At 38.9% G+C, this 24278-nt stretch overlaps 1 protein-coding gene across 1 annotated transcript in view; it reads right to left on the bottom strand.

The window, feature by feature from the left end:
- The window catches only part of CEP57 (centrosomal protein 57), a 54068-nt gene extending 30105 nt beyond the window's left edge, over positions 1-23963 (bottom strand). The window contains exons 1-2 of the mRNA XM_065943973.1: positions 23711-23963; positions 8447-8603 (exon numbers count right to left, since the gene is read on the bottom strand). Coding sequence (XP_065800045.1) covers positions 8447-8603; positions 23711-23755 — 202 coding nt within the window. The 5' untranslated portion in view covers positions 23756-23963. The remainder of the gene's footprint in view (positions 1-8446; positions 8604-23710) is intronic.
- Positions 23964-24278: the final 315 nt, after the last annotated feature.

Below are 24278 nucleotides of genomic sequence, written 5' to 3'. Positions count from 1 at the left end.
TTATACAAAACTGCTATTTGTCTATGACACTGTTCTGTCTGACAGTAATACTGCCATCATCCTTTTTATTTGCTATGTTCCTTACTTGTCTCTGCCAACTTTTCACTTTTAATCTGTGTCATTTTGTTTGAGCATAAATTGACTTTTGAGTTGTTTTTTCAAACAGTCACACTTGTCATATGTGATAAAGGTCACCCTATTTTTTCACTGTATTTTATATTTTCTAATTTTGTTTCCTTGACTTTCTCATTATTTTATTTTACTATAAGTATAGTGAACTGTTTGTCTGTCTTATTCACCTCTTTTCCTGGTAACTTCCTCTTACATCAACCTGGCTATAACTATTACTGATGTGTTTGTTCAGTATCCTCTCACAAACCTGGCCGGAGCTGACTGACCCACAAGGGCACTCAAACAAAGCCCAGACAATGGCTCTCTTCTTGGGACTTGTGGACTCTGGTCCAAAAAGGTGAAGTCAACGTAAAACTCAAGTATTAGTAGCCATGTTTCCCGATACGTGGAAAAAGCGAGTCTGTGGCTAGATAGAGTGAAGTTAGCTAGAAGAATCAAAAAACAAACAACAAACAGATGGAGAGAAACTAGTGGCCATGTCTGAGTCCCTGGTTTCCAATATTCGTAAAGCCCATCTGTATATCTGCCATTCTTTTCTTGGTTGTTCAATACTTCCTTGCATGTTTGTAAACCAAGATTCCTCCTTTGCCAAAGTTAATTTCATATAAGGAATTTCTTATAACCAAGTTTTTACTGGCTGCTCTTTCCATTCTAAGTTTTTACTAAATAAATCTAGTACTGGGAAGACAAAAAATGACTATTCTACCAATGACCTATATTTGAAAATACATAAAAACCTAAGTTCATATGCACACGCATCCCTGAAAACATTTTCAATGTCAAAAATGAAATTTTACACAAAAATAGTTCATGTAAGAAATATGACAAACTTTTATTCCATCCACTTATTTTCCAGTTTTTAAACTGGGATTTTTTGATCCAGATGACTAAATAACTTACATTATATCTTCACTTTAAGAGTTAAAAGAAAAACATTCTAGGTGATGAAATGATTGGTCTTGTTTTTCTTTTCTCTTAGAAAAGTATGAGTGAACTCTTGTACCACTGCATCATTTATGTTCAAATAATGACATTACCTAGAAAGACCCTTGAGTGAAAAATATTTTATGTAGAAATGAATAATGAAAAATTCAGAGATTTTTAACTTCATATATTTACTGGAAAGGTATACAGTGGGAAATACATTTCTAGAAGTATATTCAAATACTGAAAGATGGAAAAGAGTGACACTGAAGTATAATATCATACATATCTGCTTTATTTTCACAAACAGACCTTTCACAGAAAACACTAGACTTAAATTTTGTATCCTCTTCACCCTCAGCAACCTTGAACACACATCTGAATTATTAAATAATTCTGGATAGTTGAATATGAGAGAAAACTGGAAACCTTAGCATTAAAGACAGATATTGAGTTTTCCTTAAACTTTACTGAATCATCTCTGAAATGTGAACTCCATATTGGAAAGAGAGAACCTATTATTCATAATTGAAACTCCAATGGTACATACTGTGTATGGCATAGGTGGTATGCAGATAATGTTCAATAAACATATCTAGGAAAGTCTCCATGATTAATTTAAAATTAGAAACAAATGGCAGCAAAATTAGAAACAAATGGCAGCAACCTCTTGAATTCTTTACCTAACAAGATTAAACCTCCTTTCAGTAATTTATAATTCATTCCATTTGCCTAAGACAGTCAGTGATTCCCTTCCTCTGCTGCATTTTCACCTGTACTATTTGCTGAGCTTTAAAAAATCCTAATGCCCAGAACATAACCCATAAACACAAGTAAACTAAAAATATCAAAGAACATTTGGAATGAAAGCCATGGATCCGAGAAGATCCTCAGGTGATTCTAACATAACAAAAGTTTGAAAACTCTCTAGTAACATGTAGGAGCACTAAAAAAAAAAAACGAAGACTTTCTCCTCTTTACAATCCCAGTTTGTCATTCATTCATAACTTGGGGTGCATTAAGCCTAGCAGATCTCAGCATCACCTCATTAACAACAAAGTTGGGTCTGTGTGTTATCTAGAATATTTCTATCACTAATGTATCAGCACGTTTGCTATAGATTAAGTAGGGTGAGGGGGAGACCCAAATCACTAGTATACATTTTTCAATTTCCCTAGCATTTTTCTGTCTTGGTATCTCTCTACCCTTTGGCTATCTCCACTTTTTAGTTCACAATTTAAACCGTGCTATTTTCCAGTATTCTTTTCCCTCTCTACTCTCTCTCCAGAGAAATCCTTCCATACACATGGCTTCATTCACTATTGTATACCTGTTCACGTCTGAGTTCATCAGTGCAGAGTACTCTCTTACACTTCACTTTTATTTTCCTTTGCTTACTAGTCACCTCCACTTAACACAGGCATCTCAAATTTGATATAGCCAAAATTAAATTATCCTTCTTGGAAAGATCCTAGTTTTCCTATAATCTGTCTTAATCATACCACCCTTTATCCACAATAGAAATCTTGGATTCAAAGATTGCTCGTTCTTCACTGCCCACATCAAAAATATGGATAAATCTCCCAGTGTCCTATTCTCCATCCCAACCAGCATTGCTTCAGTTTAATTTCTGATCAAAATTTCAGTCCAACAAACATTTATAGAGCACTCTGTAAGATAAAGGAGAAAATTACAAGTCCTTGCTTTCAAGGAGCTACTATCTAATTTCTGGAAAGAGAAGCTATTACCTACTCTTCCTAAATCTGGTGAAAAATATTTACAGAAACAAACATTACTCTGCATGTACTCATCGACTTTATTATGTTGCTTCTCAAGGCACAGCATATGGCCCTATGGCTTATTACCAGGCCTGTGAGATCACTGTACTTGTGAGATCTGTGAGATGACTAGTATTTCCATTGTACTAATAATCCTGAGATTTTAATATTTACTCTTCTCACTGTGTTGATATTTGTAAAGATGATGCAAAAGCAACGCTGCATAAAATTGTTAATTTTAGCACAAATCAAGGTCCTGGCACTATAATGTTGGCATTGTACACTTCACCACTACTCCCAGTAACAAAAAACAAAGTCGTGTGTTCGTTGCCCTTGATAAAGCAGTAAAAATCAAATCTTAAGCCTTGAGTACACATCCACTTAATATTGTGTAAAATACGTAACACATCTGTAAAGTACATAACAAAGGCCGATTGTGTATGCATGTTTGACTTGTGAACTGAACAAAAACCATTTCCTTCCAGGAAACACCAATTTTATTTTGAAAGCATTTTTGTTAGACCAAGACTGTTCAGATATAAGGAATTCAGTAGTCATTCCGAGAATCCAATGAGCTTGTCCTGAATTTCTGGAATGACCTGGGCCTTCAAAGATTAGACAATAATTGCTGTGATAAAATTCAAGTTAAAGTTAAAATCCTAAAAAATTAAAAGTTATCTGTTCTGAGTTAGTTTCCCAATATCAAGATTTTCTTCTACTGAGATCAGTGATATTAGCAAATTAATTTTTTGATATTGTATAATCAAACATCAGATTTTCAAAGTGTGGATAAGTCAATACAATTAAAAATATCACACATGACTAAAGAGCAATGCAATGTTCAAAACAAAACCAGTGAATTCAGTGGAAAAGCACTAAAAAAAAAAAAAAGTTTACAGGCTTGAACATTTAACTTCTAGGAATTCACTTTTGGAATGCTCTCTAGGTTACTAACTGATAAGGTAGTTTTGTATGACTAGGGCACTGAATCCTGCCGTACCAGTCTGCCTAGGCTGTATAAACAATGTCTTTATGGTAAATATTGTGATTGGCCGAGCAGGCACAGAGTGTTTGCGGGACCGGCTCCAGATAAGAGCCCTCGCCTCTAAGCCTAGTGGCGCAGCAGCTTACTGCCGGAGGAAGACGTGTGTTTTGTGTGACCACGAGAAAAAACTTCAGACGTCTGAATGTGGACTTCTCCAGATGCCACTGTAATAAACAACAGTTGTAATTACAACTGCTTCTGAATCTTAATTTAATCTGCAACAATGTAGATAGTCCTGAGGTCCCAGAGTATGAAAAACTTTGTTTCCATAACCCACATTGCAACAAAATTTTAAGAAACCATTATTTGCCAAGTTGGGATGAAGTATCCAAGAAGAATAGCTACAAATTGTTAGAACGGTATTAAAATTTTACTCCTTATCCAACTGCATGCCTGTGCAAGGCCAGATTTTCTTTCTCACACACTTTAATCAAAATAATTTATCATCATAAGTGGAATGCAAAAATAGATATGCGAGTCAAGCAGTCTTCTATTAAGCCAGAAATAAGACATTTACACAGTGTAAAATAAAATGTTACTCTTTGTAGTATGTTTTTTAAATTTGGGAAAATAGTCTTCACTGAAAAACTTACATACACATGTAATGGATTTCCTAGACCAAAAATAAATAAATAAAAATCTGAGAACCAACACTTTTAAAGAGATCAATCAGATGCACAGTAAATTATTATCAATATCTAACAGAACAGCTATAATTTGACTCCTTTATTGGTCCCAATATCACTGAATTTGTAAAAGATACATCAAAATGGGTTTTCTCTCAGTTTTTAAGGGGAATGACAACAAAAGACCTCAGCTTAGCTGCCAACAGCCCTACCAGTTTATCTCAGCTGCCGTACACATATCACCATTTTACTGTCCACAGGTACTATGGTATGTGAGGGGTTAGAAGGCACTGGCCTAGTAGAACTGTCTTATAGCTACTTATCTAGCTTCAGGCATCTAAGCCATTTGTCACATTACTGTCATTTGAAACGTACTGAATAACATGAGCTATTAAGTTATACTGAAGTCTTTGGAATGATGTTGTCATAGTACATTTTTTGATGTCAGTAATAATTTTGAATTTGTTCATTTCTTTTCTAACTAAAGTTTAAAATTAATGTGAGAATTACAAGACGGTTTAATTATGTCTTTCCATGGCATTAGTCAAATTATACTTTCAAAGTGATTTTCAGATAGCAAAGTGAAATGGTCATTTATTAATGAAAATGCTAAATCATAACTAAACTAAAAAAGGTTTATTTCCCCCCTCTGAAGTATCAGTGAGGAAAAAAACATTTACTAAGTAGAAAAGAAAAAGTTTATCATAGTGAGTATCCATTAAAATAAGCCTTCACTCTTTCAGTAAGTATCTGAAGGTTCGTTCAACTAACTGGCGAAAAAGTGGGAAGAAAAATGGTTGTGACACTGCCTATGTGAAAGTGACCAGCTTTGAGATGTTTTTTCATCAGTCATTTTCAATATACCCACCTTATATAGTTTTTCTGAGAGGTTTAAATGAAATATACTTGCTTTGTCTGAAATGTTACTGCATTTTATTCTTTTCATGCTTTTAAATCGTGTTTAATCATTTGTATCGTGGCAATTATACTTACTAATGATTTTCTAGATAAAAGAAGTGTTATATTTTACTCACATATGGGTTAAACAGGTGTTTGCAAATTAGTTTAGGTACCCTTTTGTTTCAACTGAGAAATGCATTGCAAATATCTTAAAAATTAATCTCACAATAACACCATTTTGTAAACTATGCACTGACTGTATAATGGAGTATGAGGTAGATAACAGTATCCAAGTATGGTTATGAATGTAAATTCTAGCCCATAATGGGGCCTTGAAATTATTTGCTGAAATAAATTTAATCTGAGGTCTTTTAAGAATTTTAAAAATATAAGTGTTTTTTAAGGATTTCTACCCAGAAACATCTTAAAAGACACTGTATCTCAATGATGATGATAAAGAAATTGCTAATTTAATGGTTGATAAAACAATTGATAAAGTGCTACTCATCAAAATACAGCAGTTAAAGACTGGCAATTTAGAAAAATAACAGAAGTTGTATAACTTTCAAACACCCAAAAAAGCAAAAAACAAATAGATGAAATCCACAGTGGAGCAAAAATCAATTAAATTTTAGTAATAATTTCTTTAAAAAAATAAGCACACACAAAAACACGCTGGAGTTCTAGCAGGAACACAAAGTCTAAGAATAAGATGTCATGATGTTATCATGACATTACATCATGATGTTACATCTAATTCTGATCTTTACATTCGTATTAAAAAGAAAGCAACTGTTTTTTGTTTAAGTTCAGAGAAAAGCAAATTACTAAGAATAAGAAAAATTAAATGGGGCAAATTTACTTAAGAATGAAGAGTCAGCAAGAGTTTTATCCACTGTGTTCACAATAAAGCTAAATTCTGCTTGTGAGTAATAAGTGGCTTTCAGGAATGAGAGAGGGCAGGGAGAAGGAGAGGAAGAAGGAAGGAAACAAGAGAAAAAAGAACATGGAAGGCAGCAAGTTTCTGTTATTCCTTCGGAATGTGGTGTTATAAACTATTTAGCAATGCCCCAGGATAATCAGTAAGATCCATTATAGTTTTACTGTTGTTTTTCGTATCAATCCAATGATACCGACTTTTAACACAGGATGGTTAGAGACAGAGACCATCACCCCCCACACAAAGGTGAAGGCTATGAGACATGAACAAAGGCCCAAGAGGGTTCAGAGGAGACATCTGAGGAGACAGAGAGAGGTATGTGTTGAGGACGCTGGTAGAGCAGACTTCTCAGAACAAATATATAACCTCGGTTTCAGAGAAAGAGTATAATTCTACAACAGAAAATTTCACTAGAGGGTACAGCGTGAGAAATGCTTGTCAACTTAATGTGGCTGGCGTGGCAGGCAGAAAAGGACACCCAAGGAGGCCTATGTCCTAATCCAAGAAGTCTTGAATATTTGTTATATGGCAAAAAAGACTCTGGGAGAAGTAATTAAAGTTATGGACCTTTCAGATAGAGAAAATTATTTCTGATGATTTGAGTGGGCTCAACATAACTAAACACATGAACCCTTAAAAGTGGACAAGAGATGTCAGAGAGATCTGAAGTATGAGAGCCTTGACCCACCATTCCTACAGGGAATCTTAAGAAAAGCGCGAGAATGCAGACAGTTGCTAGGAACAAGGACTGGCCCTGATCGAAAGTCAGCAAGACAGTGGAACCTCAGTTCTACAACAACAAGGAACTGAACTTGCTGAGAACATGAATGAGCTAGCAGAAGGTGCTCCCTAGAGTCTGCAGTAAGGAACACAAGCCAGTCAACACCATGATTTCTGCGTCACAGGACCGTAAACAGAGGACCCTGCTGAGCTCATTCAAGTTTCTGACCTACAGAAACTGTGAGACAAGATATTTTGGTTACTCAAAGCTGCTAAATTTGTGGTAATTTGTTAAGGCAGCAAGAAAACTAATACAGATGGTTAAGTTTCAGGAAAAAAATATATTTCAAAGTAGAGCAAAGGATGTGTGGATAAGGAAGAATGGAGGAGCTGACAGGGATGAAACTGGTAAAGCAGGCACAGTCCAGGTTATGAGAAATCTACAAGTGCTATTTAATTATTTAAGGCATGGAGAGATGCTGAAACTTTTAAAGTGGGAGAGATGATGAAAAACAGCAAGTGGCAGCAATGCTGTTCACTGGGGATGAGTAAAGGCTGTATTACAATTATCAGTGCAATAAATGATGAAAACCTGAAGCAAACCAATGAGAAAGAAGAGACAGGACCAGTAAGTTTGGGGGGCATTTCAGAAGCAAAACACAAGTCTTGGCTCCTGAGTGGTGCTGGAAATGAAAAGAACAGTCCTAGATAATTCATAACTTAGTGCTAATGATTAGATGATGTTTACTCAGGGAACAAAAGAAAGACAAAATATTTTGAGGAAGTTAAAAACAGGAATGGGTTGGGCTTCCCTGGTGGTACAGCAGCTAAGACTCCATGCCCCCAGTGTAGAGGCCTAGGTCGCAAAGAGTTGGACACAACTGAGCGACTAAGCACACACGCCTGCGCATACACAAACACACACACACACTCTAACACAGAACTAGATTCCACACGCCCTAACAAAGAGTTTGTATGCTGCAACGATCCCACATGCTGCAACTAAGACCTACTGTAACTAAATAGATTAAAAAACACAAAACAGGAATGGGAACATTTACTTTCCACTAATTTTAAAATAAATTGAAAACATAAATAAAGAATTTTAAGCACTGAGTAAACACACAAAGGGCTTCCATGGTGGCTCTGTGGTAAAGAATCTGCCTGCCAATGCAGGAGACGTGGGTTCGATCCCTGGGTTGGGAGGATCCCCTGGAGAAGGAAATGGCAACCCACTCCAGTATTCTGGCCTGGGAAATCTCATGGGCAGAGAAGCCTGGTGGGCTATAGTCCATGGGGTCACAAGAGTTGGACACGACTGAGCACCTAAACAACATCAAACACACAAAGGCAGCACCTGCTTTGTTAACGGCTCTATTACCTCTGCTGTTGCTTTCCGGATAGGCAAATGTAGGCTTATTTGGAGAGCGTCGCAGATCACTGTTAAGGAAAGGCTTATCGGGTGGATATACTACATATGGAGATGAGGAATGGCGAACCATACTTCCATTAGACTTTGATGGTTCTGCTAAGATGTTCTGAAAAATAAAAACGCGAAATTACCTTTCAAAATTTTAAATCACATATATTATGCATAGATATGTATGTTCCACTGATAGCGACAAAAGAAGAAATAAAAGTCAATGATCATACACAACAGAATTCAATCATTACTTGAAACTAATAAAACTTTTAAAATACTTCAATGTCTAAATGTAGCCATATGCCAAATACTATAAAAAAGAAATAATGTTCACATAACTTGAATACAACTGCTCCACAGAAATACTTAAACGTGGTACTCACAATGAATTTAATAGTTTCTTTCAAAAATACGTACTGTAAGATATATATTCAGAAAAGTAAATACTATCTTCTTACAGTATCAGGAACTGGTACAAAGTCACTAAATTAATCTATTCCCAGTCAAATACATACTTCCTAAGTATCTATCAAATATTCAAAATTCTGGGGGTATAAAGAAAGAAAATAAGGTACAGTCCTTATCTCAAAAATTTTACATTCAATTAGGGTAGAAAAAAGGGAGGAGCCACTAGAAAACATTGTCTTATCAAACACCTAAATATAAAACTTTATTTCCACATTTACATCATTTTGTCACATTGTTTAATTTGGGATTATGTTTTATATGATGATTTTCAGTGCATGATAATTTTTTGCTTGTTGTAGGTGAAGTGTTGGTTGAAAGACCCAGAGTGGGAAAAGCTCAAGTGGAAGATATGACTCCTAGCTGCTCAAAACTCTGACATCCATTTTTCTTATTCAAATAGCCACAGTAAACTAGGTTCTCAACTCTTACCTTTGGGAACTATGATTATAAAGTATACTCACAATAGCCTGTGTCCAGAAAAGTAAAAAGGAACAAAGAATATTTACAATACAGTACAATGCCTCCTGGGATAAACAGAGGCCATCAAAATAACCATATTTTATCTAATTCTTATTAAAAATGGTGGACTGTATTTCTACGATAAAAGCCATGCAATTTTTCAGCTGATTTAAGAAAGCAAATACAAAACACACACTATGGCTGTGTAAACTAAAAGTGAGGGAAAAGGGCTTGGAAAGGGTAGGAGATAAATCTCAGCAAGTTCTCAAGTCAATGCTACTCTGCTGTGAAAAGTCTGTTCACATGCAACAAGGACTAACAGCTTGCATTTTTCAAACTTTTGGTCAAAGTGACATCAAGTTTTGGAGGTGGCTGGAAAATAGGGTTGTCTTTCAATTCATAAAATATATAACACCGCCAAAGCTTTCACAAAAGACCATGAATATTCACATAACTTTAAGTATTATTCTTCACAGAGAGCCTTTTATCTCCACACAACCTACGAGAATCCTATCATTTAAGTACTATTCAAAGAACAATGGTTAGGAAGCATTTTAATTAACATATAAACCATGAGCAAATAAACTTATGATTTTCAAAACAAATTTTATTAGTACTACCAAACACAGTACAGATATTAACAGAAGGATTGTGCATAAATAATTTACCAAAAACCAAAACACTCAAATCAAAAAAAACAAGAACCATCTTTGCTAGATTCATTGCCTACTAGACCTTGTAAAGTGAACAGTTCAAAATTTGTATTTCTCACTCCAATAAAAGTAATTCCAACCTCAAAAAAAATCTGTTACATATATATATCATCAAAATACTGCTTGGGTTGGGTCAACTGACAAAAATTATGAAAAGTCTTTTAATATAAAAAGGCACGTTATAATGAAAATTTTTTGACTAGTAATTCTAAATATATTCCATTTTCTAAGTCTGTCACCTCATTTTGAACAACAGGGTTTAAGCAATGAAAGTCAGTGTTACTATGAATGCTTTGGATCACTGTCCTCATCTGCTGCCAGAAGTTTGAAGCAAAGAATCGGAAGTCACCCCAAAACAAAAGGAAGACAGAAAACAAAACAGCTTTATAAAAATTAATTATAAGAATTATTCTGAAATAAAATTAAATGAAGAAATAAGAAACTGATAATTACATATACAAAGTGTCTATTAAAAATTATAAAGAATAAAATGTGGTACTTCAGTCTTAGAAGTGAAATCCCATCACATGCTACATAATGATGAACCTTGAGAATTTATGCTTAGTGAAATAAACCTGTTACAAAAAGACAAATATTTTAAGATTCCATTTACATGAGATATTTAAAGTAATTAAATTTATAGCAACCAAGTAGAAATGGTTATTAGTAAGACTGAGGAAGGTTGCAAAGAGGAGTTGTTTAATAGATTACAGTTTCTGTTTTGCAAGATGAAAAAGTTCTGAAGATCTGTTTAACAACAATGTGAATATATTTAATATTATTGAACTGTACTTTACAAATGATTAAGATGGTAAGGTTGGAGAAGGAAATGGCAGCCCACTCCAGTATTCTTGCCTGGAGAATCCCATGGACAGAGGAGCCTGGCAGGTTATAGTCCATGGCGTCACAGAGTCGGACATGACTGAGCAACTAAATAACAAAGATGGTAAGGAAGTAGATAAACACCTAAGATAATAATACTTTGGCTATCTGATGTGAAGATCTGACTCATCGGATCATTCGCAGATGCCGGGAAAGATTGAGGGCAGGAGGAGAAGGGGGTGACAGAGAACAAGATGGCTGGGGCATTGCCGACTCAATGGACATGACTCTGAGCAAGCTCCAGGAGATGGTGAAGGACAGGGAAGCCTGGCGTGCTGCAGTCCATGGGGTTGTAGAGTCAGACACAACTTAGCAATTCAACAACAATCAGACTCAAGTCCTCACTAATTCACAAAAACACTTTCAAGCTCACCCATGACTCACAGTGCTGAACTCACTGATCTCCCACGTGACACAGATCACTTCATCCCAACACTTTCTTCAGCGGAAGGAACACCACAATCTGATTTTCCTTCTAACACACCAGTGTCTCCATTAGAATCTTCCAGCTCTCTCTCTCACCTTCCTCTTTCTAACTTTAATGCTGGAGTTCTCTAAAGCTTAATCTTTCCTCTTGTTTCCATCTACATGGATACCTTTGATGATATCATCAACTCTCAGGGCTTTCAAAAAGCCTCTATTTGCTGATAACTTCCAAGTTTAAATATGGAAAACATACTTCTCCCTCTTGAAACTCCATACTCAAATCAACCTTCCTACGTGCTTCCTCTACTTGGATGTCAGTATGAGTATCCCAAACAATATGTCTATAACCGAATTCTTGAATCTACTTCTCAAACCAACTCCTCTCATAAACACAGCACAATAATTGGTACCACCGCCTACCCAGCTGATCTGGCCAAAACCCTTGGATGAGCCACTTCTCCTAAATAGTCCACATCCAGGCTTTCAGTAAATCTTGCTGGGTCTCTGTCTTCACAATATAGCCAGAAACTCTGCAGCTTGTCATCAATTCCACTACTAATCCTCTGTGATCTTTCTGTCTGGACTACCATAACAGCCCCCCCTGAACCATTCTTGCCTGCAATCTCCCCAATTCCATTTTCCAGATAGTAGTTGTTATGATTAAGAAAATTAATTCAAGTAATATCCTTAATCAAAACCCTCCCAATGGCTTTCTGTCACAAAATAAAATCCAAAATTCTTACCACAGCTCCACATTATCTGACACTAGGCTGACACTGACCTCATTCCTCACAAGTCTCTCTCTAAACTACCTACCCGCAACCCCTGCCTCCACTGCCCAGATTTTCCAACCATACTGACCAACTTTTGAATTTCTATAATGCACAGTACACTCCATTTTCATTTGCTGCATTTACTCTGCTCGGAAAGCTCCCTTCCACACACCATTCAGTTATCCATTCGAAAGTCTGTTAGTGAGGTAAGGGTAGATTGGCTCAAGATGGTGGAATAGAAGAATGTGAGTTCATCTCTTCCTGTGAAAGCACTGAACTGCAACTAGCTGTTGAACCACCATGGACAGGAGGATGCAGGAACCCACCAAAAAGATACCAAAGGCAAGGGAGAAGCCACAAGATGGAAGGAGGGACGGAACCATGATAAAATCAAATCCCATACCCACCGGGGGGCAACACACAAACTGGAGAACTACACCGCAGAGGTTCTTCCACTGTTGTGAAGGTTCCAAGCCCCACATCAGGCTTCCCAACCTGGGGATCTCACAAAGGGATCTGACAAAGTCGGTCCCCAGGGAATCTGACTTTGAAGCCCAGCGGGATTTGACTGCAGGACTTCCACAGGACTGGAGGAAACAGACTCCACTCTTGGAGGACACAAACAAAATCTTGTGCACACCAGCGCACAGGGAAAGGAGCAGAGATCCCCCAGGAGACTGAACCAGACCTACCTGCTAGCGTTGGAGGGTCTCCTGGGGAGGTGTGGGCCGGCAGGGGCTCACAGAGGGGGCAGGGGCACTGGCTGCAGCAGGCCTGGGAGTGCCCCTTGGCGTAAGCTCTCTGGGAGGTGAGTCCTACCTACAGTCTGTAGACTCCAGGGCAAAACAACGGACAGGGGTGAAGCAGAGCCCCACCCACCAGCAGACACTGGGATTCAAGTTTTACCGAATGTTTGCCCTGCCCACCAGAGTCAGATCCAGTCTTTCCCACCACCAGTCCCTCCATCAGAAAGCTTGCCCAAGTGTCTTGGCCTCATCCACCAGAGAGCAGACAGAAGAAGCTAGAACTACCTTCCCACAGCCTCCAGAATGAAAACCACAATCACAGAAAGGAAATCAAAATGAAAAGGCCTTTTTTCTAGATTCCATACATATGCATTAATATGTCATACTCATTTTTCTCTTTCTGACTCACTTCACTCTGTATAACAGGCTCTAGGTTCATCCACCTCATTAGAACTCATGCAAACTCATTCCTTTTTACGGCTGAGTAATATTCCATTGTATATATACCACAACTACTTTATCCATTCATCTGTCAGTGGACATCTAGGTTGCTTCCAGGTCCTGGCTATTGTAAATAGTGCTGCAAAGAACACTGAAGTGCCTGTGTCTTTTTCAATTATGCTTTTCTCAGGGTATATGCCCAGCAGTGGGATTGCTGGGTCATATGGTAGTTTTACTCCTAGGTTTCTTTCTTTTTTTATAGAAATCTCCACACTGTTCTCCATAGTGGCTGTATCAATTTACATTCCCACCAACAGTGAAGGATTTTCTTTTCTCCACACCCTCTCTAGCATTTACTGTGTAATTTTTTTGATGATGGCCATTCTGTCCATAATCTGTCAATGAGGCCATTCTCTCCAATGAGGTGATGATACCTCATGTAGTTTTGATTTGCATTTCTCTAATAATGAAAAATGTTGAGCATCTTTTCATGTGTTTATTAGCCATCTTCATGTCTTCTTAAGCTACCTGTATATTCTGGAGATTAATCCTTTGTCAGTTATTTCATTTACAATTCTTCTCTCCCACTCTTAGGGCTCTCTTTTGGATAACTTTTCAAAAGTCTTTTCACCTTGTTTAGTTTCCTTTGCTGTGCAAAAGCTTTAAAGTTTAATTAGGTTTCACTTGGTTACTCTTGTTTTTATTTCCAATACTCTAGGAGGTGGGTCATGGAGGATCTTGCTGTGATTTACGTCAGAGTGTTCTGTCTATGTCTTCCTCTAAGAGTTTTATAGTTTCTGGTCAGGAGAGGTTGGGACGAAATGAGAGAGCAGCACAGAAACATATACATTACCATACATAAATCAGATGGTATGAATTTGCTGTATGACGCAAGAAGCTCAAAGCTGGTGCTCTGTGACAACCTAGAGAAGCGGGATGTGGGAAGGAGGTTCATGAGGGAGAGGACATATGCATACCTATGGCTAATTCACGCTGATGTAAGGCAGAAACCAACCCAACCTGATACAGCAAACATGCTCCATATTAAAAATAAATTTAAAAAAGTTAAAAGGCAGAACACTCTGTCCCAGATAAAGGAGCAAGATAAAGCCCCAGAAAAGTCTGTCAGTGACTTTTTCCCTGCCTACGTATCTAAAGTAGCACCCTTTGTCATTCTATCTTCTTACCCTTTTAAAAACACTTATTCCTACCTGATATATTTATTATCTCTATGTCCTGTGGAAAAAATAAAAACTATATATTTAGTCCCTGACAGAGGTTTGAAAAACTCTTAGAATTTTTAAGTGATGGGCTGTCTTTGTTATAGTGGAGCCTCTGGATAGCTTTAGGCTAAGGGCAGATAGTTTAAAAAAAACAAAAACAAAAAACAAACTACCAGGCAATCAGCCCTCAAGAGAAGGGGCTAGAGATTGAGTTCAATCACCAATGGCTGATGGTTTAATTAATCATACCCACATAATGAAACCTCCATTAAAAAACTCTTAAACAATGAGGCCCCAGGAGTGCCCAGATTGGTCACAGAAGCTCGTTTACATCTTACCCTGTGTGTCTCTCCATTTGGCTGTTCTGGAGTTGTATCCTTTATTTAAAAAGAAAAAAGGTTTTAACTGTAAGTGTAGTGTTTTCCTGAACTCTGTGAGTCATTCTAGCAAATTACTGAATGTGATGGGGAGAGTTAGGAGAACCCCTTAACCTGCAGTTGGCTGGGAAGAAATGGATTCCATGGGCACATCCGGAACCTGCAGGTGGCAGCTAAAATGGGGCCAGTCTTGTGGGACTCGGTGTCTTAACCTCCATGTTTGCACTGCACTATCTCCAGTAGTGTCAGAAATGACTGAGGGGACACCCGGATGGCATAGAAAAATAGGACGCTGAAAAAACATAGTCATCTTGTTAAGAGTTTAAGTTCCAAATGCTTAATCTGTTCAATGAATTATATAAATATTCTTCAAAATAGGAAAACTTCATAATGTTTACAATACTGAATTAGCCTGTTCAGTAAAGTTCTAGAATTTCCACTGAAGAACAACAGAAGACCAAGAATAGCTGCATTTCTCTTGAAGAACAAGGCAGGTAGTTACATTCTCAGATTAAAAAAAAAAAAAGAACTAAAAAAAAAAAAAGAATCAAAATCATTAGGAGAGTGAGTAGAGACACAGAGACAAATACAACAATGGGACAAAGAGCCCAGTAACACAACCACATTATATGGAAATTAATATACTGACAGCTGGAATTGTAAACCACTAGGGAAAGAATGAGTTTCAACAAGCGATGCTGAAATAATTGTGCATCTTAAATAAAGCATGAAATTGGATCCCTACCTCACAGCACACTAATTCCAAACAAATAAAAGACAATAGGCCCCAACTTTAAAATATGTAGAGAAAAATATGGAAGACTATCATTAAGGCTTTAGAAGAACTTAACCAAGGAAGAATTTAACCAAAAAATAATAATCCTAAAAGAAAGAGTAAGTTTTATTACATTAAAACAATGAACTCTTGTTAATCAAAACATATCATAAAAAGACAAACCAAAAAAGTACTGGAATACTCCTGATAGATAATAAACATCTAGAATACATAAAGAATGACTATAAATCAGTTTAAAAAAAAGAAAAACCAATCGAAAGCAGGCAAAAGTTACCAAGGGGCATTTCATCGAATAACAAAACCCACAAGACTAGTAAAATTATGCGGAAAAAAAAATGCATCTTCATCAATGAAGAGGGAGCACAAAGGACAGGATATCACTTCACACAACCTCTCAACAACAACACAAAAAAGACACAACATTATCTGTTAAAACAGGATACACCTATTAAAATAGACTAAGGGGATTGTTGATGGGAATGCAAACAGTAACAATCACTTTGGGAAGCAATTCAGCATTTCCAAATAAAGCCAAAGATGCACCTACTCTATGACCCAGTATTTCATTAAACTATTAACTGAATTATTTTCTCTGTCTTCTCTTAAAAAAAAAAAGTGTTCTAAGTTTCTGAACATATACTACAACCTATTATTGAGCTGCAATTTGCAGCCCAACCATCACTTGTAAAATCACTGCTTCTCAGATCTTCTGGTGACAGGCAGCCCTTACACTCAAAAATTGCTTAAGATCCCCCACAAACTTTACCTTTTAAGTGGATTACATCAGTTTCTATTTATCACATGAAAAATTAAAACAGAAAATTTAGATATTTACTACCTTAAAAATAATAAATCCATATTAGCATAAATATAATTTTTGAATAAAAATTAACTGTATCATCCAAAAAATTAAGTGGCACTGTTTTACATTTTTGCAAATCTCTTTAATTCTTGACTTAAAAGAAGGCTGCTAGATTTTAGTTGCTTCTGTATTCACCCTGTTTTGGTCAATGTACATAAAGAATCTGGTTTCCCACAAAGTGGCTGGGTAAGGAAGGATTCTTCAGACCATTCTGAAAACTACCCTTCTAGAGAAAATTTTGCACATATGGAACATACAGAGATGATCACAACAAGACTGCTCATTACAGCTGGCAAACATGAACAAATCCTAAAAACTCCAAAGCCCATCAAGATACTATACTACACAGAAATACAAAAGCACTGACATTTGCTAGTTGTATAATTTTGAATTAACCTTTCTGTACCTTCTTTTGCTCATTTGAAAATGGAGATACTAAAGCCAATCTCATAAAATTACTGTAAGGATTAGCTACGTTAATATATGAAAAGTATTTAAAATGCCTGTCAGATAATGAGTGCTACACAAGTATTACACATTATTATAAGCTCAAAATGTGTGTGTGTGAAAAAGAGTAAAAGACAGAAGCAGGAAGATGCACAAAGGGGCATGAATGTACTCATTTTATGATTCCCCAAAATGAATCTCATATGAAATCTATGAAACAATCATAAAACACTTTTAAGAAAAATAAATAAAGTGCAATAACAATGGGCCTGGATAAAAGCCAGAGAGACCAATTAGGAGACCAGTTTAAGTCCAAAGTGACACAAGAGTGTGTTGACCAGACTATTCAGTCTATGAATTCTCAGGCCAGAATACTGGAGTGGGTAGCCTTTCCCTTCTCCAGATCTTCCCAACCCAGGGATCGAAACCAGGTCTCCCGCATTGCAGGCGGATTCTTTACCAGCTGAGCCACAAGGGAAGCCCAAGAATACTGGAGTGGGTAGCCTATCCCTTCTCCAGAGGATCTTCCTGACCTAAGAATCAAACTGGGGTCTCCTGCATTGCAGGAGGATTCTTTACCAGCTGAGCCAAAAGGAAAGACTGACCATTATTAATGGGAAAAATGTAAAACAAATACATAAAAACCACAGGAAAGATACTGTTACAACACTATGCCGACTCTATACTTTTGTATCATTATGCCTGATCATACTTACTAATATTTTCCTGAGGCTCTCCACTAGTGAGTTGATACATAGCAGTTATTCAATAAATGTTAGCTGCTAGCTGTCACTCTTCCTGCTGCTGTTGCAGTGAAAGGCTTATAAGAACAATTCAAATGTATCACCTACTTCCACACTGTTCACATTTGAGATTTACACCTCAACTGCTACTTACAGATTGTAAGATTTGTGAATTTACCTAAGAAAAACCCTTGCCTGCTAAAAGCATCTGCATTTTATTACACCTAAACTGTGTCTGGGGCTTCCCCCTTGGCTCTGCAGTAAAGAATCTGCCTGCAACACGGGAGTCCTGAGTTCAAACCCTGGGTTAGGAAGATCCCCTGGAGGTGGGCATGGCAACCCACTCCAATATTCTTGACTGGAGAATTCCATGGACAGAGGAGCCTGGCAGGCTACAGTCCACAGGGCTGCGAAGAGTCGGACACAACTAAAGCAACTGAGCACACATGCTGGGTTTATCAATGTTAAATACACAGAAACGGTTAATATTCACAACTCTGAAATCTCATTATGAGTAGCCTGCTGAGTTCATGTTGTAGGTTTAAAAGGTCTTTTGTTGTCTTATTTTATGAGCAGTTGTCTGTTAAGGTAAAGCGCTTTATAAATTCTGCTATAAATGCCAGGCTTATTTTTGATACGACAGTTAAAGTATCAAAGCACAGCCATTATACATTGATAAATTGTCAATTTTGTTTTGAGACATAGTGACTTCCAAATTAGACATTTTGATTTAAATGGTCAAGTTAAAAGAATTACACTTTGATGTATAAAGCATTCTAGATATTCTTAAGAGTATTCTGGAAGCTGAGAATCCACTTAAAGCTGAGCTTAGCATATAAAAATCTAAGTTTTCCTATTAAAAACTCTATAGAACTTCTGTCCCCTGGAGAAGGAAATGGCAACCCACTCCAGTATTCTTGCCTGGAAAAACCCACGGGTGGAGGAGCCCAGCAGGCTACAGTCCACGGGGTCGCAAAAAGTCGGACACAACTGAGGGACTTCACTTTCATTTTCAAGATTTCTGTCCAGGTTACCTTAAAAGATTAAGGGTTGACCACACCCCAGTAACTACTTCGGCTAGACGGCCTTGGCAGACTTCAGTTCAAGTCAACATTTATAGGCATTTTCCTTTCTCGGTCTCCAAAAAATGTTTTGAGAGTGGTGAAAAACACTTCTCTCCTAATTTTTTAAATTTTTTCTCCCAATTAAACTTAATTAATCACAACTCCTATATAATCTCAAAAACCACAATCACAGAAAACCACAACCACAGAAAACTAACCAATCTAATCATATGGACCACAGCCTTGTCTAACTCAAAGAAACTATGAGCCATGCCATGTAGGGCCATCCAAGACAGGTCATGGTGGACAGTTCTGACAAAATGTCCACTGGAGGTCTACTGGAGAAGGGAACGGCAAACCACTTCAGTATTCTTGTCTTGAGAACCCCATGAACAGTATGAAAAGGCAAAAAGATAAGACACTGAAGGATGAACTCCCCAGGTCGGTAGGTGCCCAATATGCTACTGGAGATCAGTGGAGAAATAACTCCAGAAAGACGAAAGTCAAAGCAATAAAGAGATGGAGCCAAAGCAAAAACAACACACAGCTGTTGATGTGACAGGTGATGGAAGCAAGGTTCAAAGCTGTAAAGACCAATATAGCATAGGAACCTGGAATGTTAGGTCCATGAATCAAGGCAAATTGGAAGTGGTCAAACAAGAGATGGCAAGAGTGAACATCGACATTTTAGGAATCAGAGAACTAAAATGGACTGGAATGGGTGAATTTAACTCAGATGACCATTATATCTACTACTGTGGGCAGGAATCCCTTAGAAGAAATGGAGTAGCCATCATGGTCAACAAAAGAGTCTGAAATGCATTTCTTGGATGCAATATCAAAAACGACATAATGATCTCTGTTTGTTTCCAAGACAAACCATTCAATATCATGGTAATCCAAGTCTAAGCCCTGACCAGTAATGCTGAAGAAGCTGAAGATGAACAGTTCTATGAAGACCTACAAGACCTTCTAGAACTAACACCCAAAAGAGATGTCCTTTTCATTACGGGGCACTGGAATACAGAAGTAGTAAGTCAAGAGATACCTGGAGTAACACGCAAATTTGGCCTTAGAGTACAGAATGAAGCAGGGCAAAGGCTAACAGAATTCTGCCAAGAGAACGCACTGGTCATAGCAAACACCCTCTTCCAACAACACAAGAGAAGACTCTACACATGAACATCACCAGGTGGTCCATAACAAAATCAGACTGATTATATTCTTTGCAGCTGAAGATGGAGAAGCTCTATACGCTTGGCAAAAACAAAACCAGGAGCTGACTGTGGCTCAGATCATGAACTCCTTAATGCCAAATTCGGACTTAAATTTGAAGAAAGTAGGGAAAACCACTAGACCATTCACGTATGACTTAAATCCCTATGATTATACAGTGGAAGTGAGAATTAGATTTAAGGGACTAGATGTGATAGAATGCCTGATGAACAAGGACAGAGGTTCATGACATTGTACAGGAGACAGGGAGCAAGGCCATCCCCAAGAAAAAGGAATGGAAAAAAGCAAAATGGCCGTCTGAGGAGGCCTTACAAATAGCAGTGAAAAGAAGAGATGCAAAAAGCAAAAGAGAAAAGGAAAGAAACCCATTTGAATGCAGAGTTCCAAAGAATAGCAAGGAGAGATAAGAGAGCCTTCCTCAGTGATCAGTGCAAAGAAATAGAGGAAAACAACAGAATGGGAAAGACTAGAGATCTCTTCAAGAAAATCAGAGATACCAAGGGAACATTTCATGCAAAGATGTGCTCAATAAAGGACAGAAATGGTATGAACCTAACAGAAGCAGAAGATATTAAGAAGAAGTGGCAAGAATGCATAGAAGAACTTTACAAAAAAGATTTTCACGACCCACATAATCATAATGGTGTGATCACTCACCTAGAACCAGACATCCTGGAATGTGAAGTCAAGTGGGCCTGTGGAGGTGATGGAATTCCAGCTGAGCTATTTCAAATCCTAAAACATGATGCTGTGAAAGTGCTGCATTCAATATGCCAGCAAATTGGGAAAACTCAACAGTGGCCACAGGACTGGAAAGGTCAATTTTCATTCAAATCCCAAAGAAAGGCAATGCCAAAGAATGCTCAAACTACCGCACAATTGCACTCATCTCACACACTAGCAAAGTAATGCTCAAAATTCTCCAAGTCAGGCTTCAACAATACATGAGCCGTGAACTTCCAGATGTTCAAGCTGGATTTAGAAAACGCAGAGGAACCACAGATCAAATTGCCAACAATCATTGGATCATCGAAAAAGCAAGAGAGTTCCAGAAAAATGTCTATTTCTGCTTTATTGACTATGCCAAAGCCTTTGACAGTGTGGATCACAATAAACTGTGGAAAATTCTGAAAGAGATGGGAATACCAGACCACCTGACCTACCTCCTGAGAAATCTGTATGCAGGTCAGGAAGCAATAGTTAGAACCAAACTTGGAACAACAGACTGGTTCCAATAGGAAAAGGAGTACGTCAAGGCAGTATATTGTCACCCTGCTTATTTAACTTACACGCAAAGTACATCATGAGAAATGCTGGGCAGGATGAAGCACAATCTGGAATCAAGATTGCCACGAGAAATATCAATAACCTCAGATATGCAGATGACACCACCCTTATGGCAGAAAGTCAAGAACTAAAGAGCCTCTTGATGAAAGTGAAAGAGGAGAGTGAAAAAGTTGGCTTAAAGCTCAACATTCAGAAAACTAAGATCATGGCATCTGGTCCCATCACTTCATGGTAAATAGATGGGGAAACAGTAACAGACTTTATTTTTGGGGGTCCAAAATCACTGCAGATGGTGACTGCAGCCATGAAATTAAAAGATGCTTACTCCTTGGAAGGAAAGTTATGACCAACCTAGAGAGCATATTAAAAAACAGAGACATTACTTTGCCAACAAAGGTCCGTCTACTCAAGGTTATGATTTTTCCAGTGGTAATGTATAGATGTGAGTTGGACTATGAAGAAAGCTGAGCGCTGAGGAATTGATGTTTTTGAACTGTGGTGTTGGAGATGATGACTCTTGAGAGTCCCTTGGATAGCAAGGAGATCCAACCTATCCATCCTACAATCAGTCCTGAGTGTTTATTGGAAGGGCTGATGTTGAAGCTGAAATTTCAATACTTTCGCCACCTGATGCAAAGAGCTGACTCATTTGAAAAGACCCTCATGCTGGGAAAGATTGAAGGTGGGAGAAAAAGGGACAACAGTAGATGAGATGGTTGAATGGCATCACCGATTCAATGGACATGAGTTTTGGTGGACTCCAGGAGCTGGTGATGGGCAGGGAGGGCTGGTGTGCTGTAGTCCATGGGGTTGCAAACAGTCGGACACTACTGAGCAACTGAACTGAACTGACTGATAGAATCTCATCCATCAAGTTACACTTAATAGTCTAAGCTTGTCTTTTATCTTCCCTTTTACTGACTTAGTACCTGGAAAACTACAATTGTTACCTTCCTTCTTTCCTGTTAATCTTTTCTGACTTCTCCACACACTTGCTTCCTTTTATTGTGCTGAAACCTTGAATATCACTTCTGGCCTCAGTAGAACAAATGTTAGTAACAGTCACCAAAAGCTGAAACTGGGAAAACGGAGTATTTTCGCCAAGGTGATACTGCTGTTACTGTCTCCCTATACTTCTTCCGATTAACTTCTATTAAACTTTACCCTAACATTTTCCCTCTTTTCTCATACTTTAACAATTCACCTAACTGAACTCTACCTTCACACTACCACTGCTCATTTCAAATTATTTAAAGTTTCCTGAAAGCACTTGTCTTGGCACATATTCCAAATTGCTGCGGTGCCTTTTTATCCTCCCTTTTCGGCTCCTGGGACAACCACTTCCTATTCCTTCACCACTCAGCTAGGTCCATCTCTCCTACCCCAAGAACTGCTAATCACTTTCACGTAGGTTTTTCTAGCAGAGTGGTATTTATCAAATCGTACTGTGTAACAACCTAATTACGTGTAGCTTCTCTTCAGTGCTTTCTTCCTTAGCAGCAAGGATTCTCCCCTATCCATCTGTGTAATCCTAGAGCCTGTCTGTATGCCAGACACTCAGGTTTGCTCGTGAAGAGCTAAAGGCTCCAACTTGACCTTCTTCACATTCATTTACTGCCTATCTACTCCCAGTGCGAAGGGTCCCGCTCCAAAAAAACACTAGTACCTCAACAGGCTAGCTACTCTTCTAGAGGCCAATACAGTAACTAAGATCAGCTCTCCCTGCTGATTTGCAGCCTGGGGTCATCGTAATATGGTGGGAAGCAGGAAGAGCGCGCGCGCGCTCAGGGTAGGCTAAGCACAAATCGAAGTTACTGGGAGGATGGGAGGAGGCACTGAAGGCAAAGAAATCCGCCGAAGCACTCAACTGCGTACAATTCAACAGCCGCCAATCAAGTCGACGAACTAGAGCGCCCACCTGGTCTCGGACACTTTCCAAGAGGGGCCGTTACACCCACGTGACCCGGGAACGCGGTTTTCGCGGGCCAAGGTGTAGGTAGCCATCCCTGCGAGTCCAGGCAACGTTCTGCAAGCCAGGGCGGCTACGCCGAAAGGTGACGGGGGCAGGCGGGGAGAGACAGACCTAGGCCGTCTCAATTGCAGGGTGCAGCCTCAAACGAAGCAGTGGGCGCCGAAGCAGCAACGGAGCCATCGAGGTGTGCCCCGCGGCTCCCCAGGACTGGGGAGACGCGGGACCGAGAGCGCTCTGAAAAGTGAGATAATGCACAGGGGGCGCTGGGACCGACCCAGGGTCTATTTGAAGGTCAACGGCTTCTTACCGAGAACTGAGAAGCCGAAGTCTCAGAGACCGATGCTGCCGCCATCTTCCAGCCCGCCCAGGGGACCTCCACAGCCCCGGGACGCTCCGGGTTTGCGTGGCTGTTCTTCAAGATTCGCGAGCCGCCCGCCAGGGGCGACCCTGGGCCGAACCCCTGATGGAAGGGGCTAGGGTGCAGGTGCCAGGTCTGGAAACCCCTGCCACACACCCCCAGCGGGACGCCCACGCTCGGAGCGCACAAGGAAAGGACCACACACCCTAACGGACGTCCTGAGCAGCCAATCAAAAGAGCAGGCGTCTTCCGGTGGCGGGAGAACCCGCCTCTTCCCTCGGTGACGTCACAAGGTAGCTGGTCGCCGACGGAGCGCCGCCGGGACATGGCAGGCGACCGGGCGGCGCTCCTGAGGGGCTTCTGCGCAGAGGCGGGCATTCTCACGGGGGAAACCTGGGCGAGGGGTTATGGTGTCTCCAGTGGCAAGTGAGTTGAATGGGATAAAATAAAACCGAATTCGAAGCTCAAAACCCTCCATCACTTCCCTCGGGCTAAACGCCGGAGAGAGCTTGAGTTT

Source organism: Muntiacus reevesi, chromosome 9, assembly GCF_963930625.1.
Source record: "Muntiacus reevesi chromosome 9, mMunRee1.1, whole genome shotgun sequence".
Classification (NCBI taxonomy): Eukaryota; Metazoa; Chordata; class Mammalia; order Artiodactyla; family Cervidae; genus Muntiacus; species Muntiacus reevesi.
The sequence above is the reverse complement of the archived record's forward strand: the minus strand, read 5'-3'. Positions and strand labels throughout refer to the sequence as shown.